This window comes from Malaclemys terrapin, chromosome 2 (assembly GCF_027887155.1).
Source record: "Malaclemys terrapin pileata isolate rMalTer1 chromosome 2, rMalTer1.hap1, whole genome shotgun sequence".
In the NCBI taxonomy this organism is placed as follows: domain Eukaryota; kingdom Metazoa; phylum Chordata; order Testudines; family Emydidae; genus Malaclemys; species Malaclemys terrapin.
The window spans coordinates 217,680,157-217,687,182 of NC_071506.1; the positions used below are offsets into that span (position 1 = coordinate 217,680,157).

General features: G+C 37.6%; 1 protein-coding gene across 10 annotated transcripts in view; it reads left to right on the top strand.

The window, feature by feature from the left end:
- The window catches only part of THRB (thyroid hormone receptor beta), a 273,610-nt gene extending 267,226 nt beyond the window's left edge, over positions 1-6,384 (top strand). For all 10 annotated transcript variants that reach the window (XM_054019952.1, XM_054019957.1, XM_054019951.1 and 7 more), the window contains one exon: positions 741-6,384. In XM_054019952.1, the coding sequence (XP_053875927.1) occupies positions 741-982 (242 nt within the window). In that variant the 3' untranslated portion in view covers positions 983-6,384. The remainder of the gene's footprint in view (positions 1-740) is intronic.
- Positions 6,385-7,026: the final 642 nt, after the last annotated feature.

The window sequence follows — 7,026 nt, forward strand, 5'->3', positions numbered from 1 at the left end:
ATCCTGACCAAGAGACCAGTGAATAAACATCTCTTTGTCTAACAGAAAACCAGTTTTTTCATCTCTGTTGGTGGCTAATACCTTGCTGCAGACTCTATGAGCGTATCTTCAGTATCTATACAGAACTCCTTACCTAGTATCTGTACATACATTTCACAACGGCATTAAAGACCATGTGAGCTGGGTTTCATTTAAGATCTAACGTGACATTCTTTGGTGAACTAGAATGTACATAGCAGAATCAGGATATTTCTATATCCCTCTTGCCAGCTGGCATTGAGGGCTTCTTGGGTCACAGTTGTAGGTCTGCCGCTGAAAGGGAAAACAAAGACAGGAGAGAATTGTAATTTAGGGGGGGTGGGATTTTTGATGAAGGAAGTTTTTATTCATAATTATTTGTAACACAGTAACACCTGGAACCCCAGCTGAGATCAGGGCTCCATTATGCTAGGAAATGAACATACCAATAATAAGAAACTGTACCTGCCTGAATAGCTTGCATTTTAAGAGGGCTAGACAGACAAAGAGTAGGAGGAAGGAACCATTACTATCTTTGGGGTACAGAGAGATTAAGTGAGCAAGAAAACATGGGAAGTTTATGACAGAGCCAGGATTTGAACACAGATGTCCTGAGTCTCAATCCAGTGCCTTTCTTACATAGTCATCCTTCCTCTCTTGATTTTGATTAGGAATTTATTATTGTGAATGAATACATTCATCGTATTTCTTTTTACCAACAGATCGCCCAGGTCTCCTCAGTGTTGAGAGGATAGAAAAATGTCAAGAAGGTTTCCTCCTGGCCTTTGAACACTACATTAATTACAGAAAACATCACGTTGCACACTTTTGGCCAAAACTGCTGATGAAAGTGACAGATCTACGAATGATTGGAGCCTGCCACGCCAGCCGCTTCCTGCACATGAAGGTGGAATGCCCCACGGAACTCTTTCCCCCTTTGTTCTTGGAAGTGTTTGAGGATTAGAAAGACTGGAGTGGTTCTCAGAATTCCTATAGCACTACTGGCTGTCATTTCATTCCATTGCCTAGCTCTTCTTCTGTTCTTTTTGGTTTTTTTTTTTGTTGTTGTTGTTGTTTTTGTTTTGTATAGACATTGATGAAAATGTCCCTTTAATGCGGGTACTTGTGACTATTGCATTTTGTCCTTCCGTCCCTTGATGTGAATGCTTTGACAGCTTAACAGTGAAAACACAAACAAACCAATCTTGATCACCAGCACTTAAGTGGTCACCAGCTCACATCCATCACTGCTTGGGGAAATGGGGAGATAAAATTGAAGTGGCAGAAAATAAACAGGCCTCCAAGGCAAAGCACTTTGCCCTGCCTTTTTCCCAGTATTACCTCATTTTGCAAGCCACAAGTGAGATACGGTGTCTAGTTTTCCATAGTCATTCTAAGTGTAACCATTATCATTGTGACCTAAGAATACCATCATCACTGTGATTGCATCACATCCTTGAGATTATGACATGGATCATAAATATCTGTGTTCTCTACAATCAAATCTTTTTTCAAATACACAATGGGGAGGAGGGGTTGATATATTTTTTTTCATTTGTACAAAATGAGGGCAAAATCCTTCAGCCCTTGCTCAGTTAAAACTCTAGATGACTTCAGTGGGAGGTCTACTGGAATAAAGACTGAGGGCTTGATCCTGTGAGGTGTTGAGCTCTTCCAACAGGTGCAGGGAGCCCTCAACTCAGGTTGACTTCAGGAGAGGAAATGAAGGGGGATGTCACATCAACATCCAAGTGGCACTGGAAGGGATGGGCACTTGGCAAGTCTCGGTATGCACTCAGCACTCTGCAGGAATGGGTCTTTTATCCTGGCTGCAGGATTTGCCCAGGGTTACGCAAAGATACAAATGATCACAGGGAGAAAAAAATGATTACGATGAACTCCAAATAGGATAGAAACCTACCCTATTACTAGTTATGCTCCAGACTGTACAGCTTTATCCCAGTAACATGTAGAGTATGTCTTGAGAGTAATCTCTGATAGATAAATACATAGGAAAATTCAGCATCTGTCTTAAACATATTGCCGTCTTTTTGTACCTTTTTGTACGTGAATTTTTATTTTGATTGGCTAGATTCTCTCTCGATTCCCTGAAATCAATTATTTCTATTGACTGCACTAGTAGGAGCTGAACTGAGCAACAACAGGATGTCCTGCTGCTGAAATCTGCCAGCCAGCGCTCCTGGCACTCATTTGGGCCTTTTTCAAGGGCATTATGAGTAGAGATTCCTCTGTTTCATCCATCCTCATCACAGGGTGATAGTCTCTGAAGTTTTATGAACTCCAGGCCAGGCAAGTCTCCTGGTTTATCTATAAGTGGGATACATCAGAAGGACATCCTCTTCCTGGCAACAGAAAAGATTTAGTACAACCTCAGACTATGTTTCATGCTCCCTCTGTTGCATTGTGCATTCACATATCAATAGATAACAAAGACAGAAGGAGGTATCTTTTCCTGCTCAACTAGGCAGGCATTGTAATAATTGGACATTCAAAGCTAAAGGCCCTAATCTAGCCCTAGGTGTTTGATTCGTGAAAATGTGGTACTAGGAAAACTTTCATTGTGGGCAAAACACCAGGGGAATTTTGAAATTATTTTCACTCCTGCTGCAATGCGAAGAAAGCATTTGGAATACTAACGGTCATATTTTCAGCCAGGCTGAATACCTGCCGCCGTTTTTATTGGTGCAACTTGCATCTATACCTGCAATGAGTTGTGAGCATTAATCTTAGTAGTTTACATATTGGACTTGTAAGATTTGTGCCCAAAATTCCATGTGGGTGTAAAACACACAGGTGCATTTTTTGCAGGCACAAGGGAAGCCAGGCCACTGGAAACTTGCTCTTAAATGTTTGGTTTTTGTATGAGGTTAAAAACACCTGTTGGCTCCCATTCCGCCACCTTCCCCCAAAGCAAATGTTTGAATGACACCATTCTCCAGATTGTTTTGCAGTAAAACCCAGAGTATGTCATGGGGTCAGGGACATCATCCAGAATACTGGGGGTTATATTTGGAATCAAAACCCATACCAAATAATGAGAATTATGGGTTTGGTCCTGCAAACTCTTCCTCAGATGTGCAGTCTCAAGAAAGTCAGTCAGTAGTGTGAGAACTACTCACACGAGTCAGGGCTTGCATGAGCAGATCCTAACTGCATGCATTAAAAGAAAAATAATTGCACAAATCTTAAAATCAAATTAGTTAGAATGACAGATATCTGTAGAAATTAAATAAAATAGTTGATCCATTTCTTGCTTCTGTTTTCCAGATCTAGTAAGCAAAAATAAAATGAAACATACAAACCTTTTAGAGCTGTATTCTGCCCCTAATCTTCATGGGAAACGCCCACTGATGCCAGTGAGAATCCCAGACATGCTCCTAAGGCTATCTATGACTAATTTAGTGTACAAAAATTTGATCGTGCCGCAGGTGAAAGAGAGAGAAAAACACTCTTCTTTCTGGAAGCTACCAGTGTTGGCAGCTCACAATTTTATTGCAAGTCTTGAGATATCTGCTGTTTTTCTGATAGCCCCTGCTCTGGGTATCATGTTGTTACATGATTTTTTTACATCATGATTTTTTCTGGTGCTTTTGGTTGTAGAAAAAAGCTTGAAAATGTGAAACTCAAATGTTCAAAATGTAGAAGGCAAATAAGAACTCAAAACTGACAATTTAGAACTCTCACGATTTTTAAGCCAATCTTGTGATTTTGGGGGCCTGGTTCATGATTTTTGAACCCTTGGGATTTGCAATTCTGAGTTATTCAAAATAAATAGGATAGAAAAGGTAAGAGTTGTACAAAAAACAAAAAAGATTAGTCATCTGACTCAGGACTCAGGAAAGCTTCATCAGTCTGATCCAGCACTGAGAATAAACACTTTACAGGCTGGCTGCTGTTAAAATGGCTACTGGTACATGAACCTGTCCCCATTGACTCTAACAAGCAAAGCAATGAGGTTTAAAAGTATTAGATTTAGTAGATTACACTATTGAGTGCCTGGAATTAGGCACTGAATTTGTATTTAAATGTCCGAATCAGTGGCTGAATTTCCAAGATGTTGACTTCATTGGGAACTGTGACTACTCAGTATCCTGAAAAATCAGTCCACCTCTATTTAAGTGACTAAACCTGGATTTCGGTGCCTAATGTTAGGAAAACAAGCCTGAAAATGTTGGTGAGTATTTTTAGCAATGAGTACATATAGCAGTATTTTTTAACCCTTTTTTTATATTAAAGGTATGGGATCTGGCAGTAATTCATTGCGGTGAATTACCAATATTTATCAATCCAAAACCAATATCCATCTTTTAGTTTAACAGATGTGATCTAGTGACATTTAAGGCCCTGCTTCCATACCAGTTTTACATTGTCTATCTTCATTAATTTCAGATTTACACCAGTGCATAATTAGAACCTATATTAGGCTCTGATCTTGCAAACACTTGCTACTGGACTTCGCCCCTCTTCCTGCAATGACTTATGCACATGATTAAATTTGCATACATGCGTAGTCCCAAGTCTTTGCAGGCTCAAGAACATAGTGCTTGCTACTGTGAGTAACAGACTTTAGTGTGACTAACTATTCCCAGTAGTAAGCACTACACCCAGTAGTATTTGTAGACTAAGGCCTTCTGACTGAGTGCAACAGAACTGAACTTTTCAGTGCAGTCCATACTTTTGTGTTTGATGGTGCCACATAACTCTCATTTTTGCTCTCTGGTCTAGAGGTATAGCAAGTTGGGTCTTTTATTCATGATTCTTTCTGTCAACCCAGCTCTTTCATTATCATCTTCACTGTTTTTGCCCTACATAATAAATGCCTATAGATTTTATTCCTTTCATCTGGCATCCCAACTTAGTTCCAATATTTAAAATAACGTATATACAGTGGGATAATGATTTTTGTTTACACTCTGCCAAAATGTAGACTTTAAAATTAGACCTCTAAGGTCCAAAATCATCTTTGAGGTAAATGCTTGCTCCTTCAGGGGTCGGTTTCAGAAAGAAAAAAGAAAAAAAATGACCAGAGGGAGAAATCAGAAATCAGCCTAGGTAGGGCTGTTGATCACAAGCAGAGCATGTCATTGTTAGTGATGTATTTTTATGCTATGGAACTCTAACCTGTATGTGTCATATTGACTTTTTGCTGCATGAATCATACACTATAAAAATCAGTCTTATTGTTTTGAGACGTAGCCAACATTTGTAAGGCTAAACCTTTTTCAGTGACAGAATCAAAATCAGCAACCAAGGAACATTCTTCTCTCTCTCTCACTGTGAGAGCAGTTAAAAGTGTCCAATACTTGTCTTTTCACTAACGTAGAGGCTCCAGGACCTAAACAAGCTCTTAATTTGTCCTGTTGTTGTTGTAATATGGAACTGATTACCAGCTGTTTCCTTTTGATATTGCTATGATATGATCCCTATTTAAATTTTATATAGAGAAATTTTATTCTAGTGCAATAGAGATTTATTTTCCACGTAAAGATTCAAAGTAATGTGAGCACATCTTTTTACAACAGAATAATCTTGTTTTAAAAAAAAAGGTTTGGCCTTATCACAAAGTTTTACCGTGTTGTATAAATGTTTAGCAAATGCAAAGAGTATGCATTTCTTGTGTGTATCCACATTGACTGCCGTCGCCTTCAAAAGCAATATTGTGCAGGTAAAAGTTTTTTGTGACTGTCCATTGCACAGTTTACCTACTTTAAAAGCTAACCCTATTTATGCACAAGACAATCAAATGTAAATCTGCATCAGCCAGATGGTGTAGATTAAATTTGTTTAAATTACTGAGCACAATGTAAAACATTAAAAGACACTTTATTTAATTACCCATTTAATGTTGGTATAAATAATATCAGGGCATGAACTAACTCACACACTGACTAACTGACACACTGTAATTTCTTTTTCTCTTTTCATACTTTCTTAACTCTTCATTTTTAATTTGTTCACAACTACATCAAATTAGTCTTTCATGCCATTTCTTTAAAAAAGACAAAAGGTTAACTTTTTTTATTGTTATCATTGGTTTCATGCCCTGAGGGTAAGACAAACATTACACGGTATAATGAGAGACAGTACTTTGGATGATGTATTTTTTTGCAAACAGGAGTAAGTGATATGCTATATCAGTAATATTTTTTCAGCCTAAAATATATATATATTAAAAATCTGTGACCGCAAATGTTTTAAACTATCCGAAGAGAAAATTTGTATATTTGGGGGGAGAATAATTTTTACATAGCTTTTGTATGCAGATATTCAAATGTAATTATGAATATAGTGGGCCTAGATAACTGTGTAAGCTTGAATTCTAAAATGAAAAAGCTTATAACTGAACTGTTTTCAGTCTCTCTCTTTTTTCTTCCAGAATGTTTAATCTGGGCTGTTATGTAGTTGTAAAGTGCTATGCAGTGCTACACTGGGAATGACGGGGTCTGAGATGAGTCTTATATTTCTCCCCAACCTGTTCACACTTCTGTTCTTTTAGGCTTTTCGCATCATAAATAATCTCTCCTCTCATATACACTCTCTCCTACAATGGTTCTGATTCTCCTCTTGTTCACACCAGTTTAACTTAATTTACTTCAGTGGACTTACTCCTGATTGACATTAGTTATGTTTTAAAATGAACACCTTTTTTCCTTGTTATGTTAGAAGCATAGACCCAGAGGAGTTAGATTAAAAACACAAAAATACTCTTGCTGGAAGGCTGCAATGTAACACTACTGTATTTCTGAGAATTCAGACCAATTACACATAGGGCTGTCAAGTAATCACAGTTAACTCAAGCAATTAACACAAAATAAATTAACTAGATTAAAAAAATTGATTGTGATTAATCGCAGTTTTAATCGTACTGTTAAACAATAATAGAATACCAATTTAAATGTATTATAAATATTTTTGAAGGTTTTGCTACAGTTTCAAATATATTGATTTCAATTACAGTACAGAATACAAAGTATACAGTGCTCACTT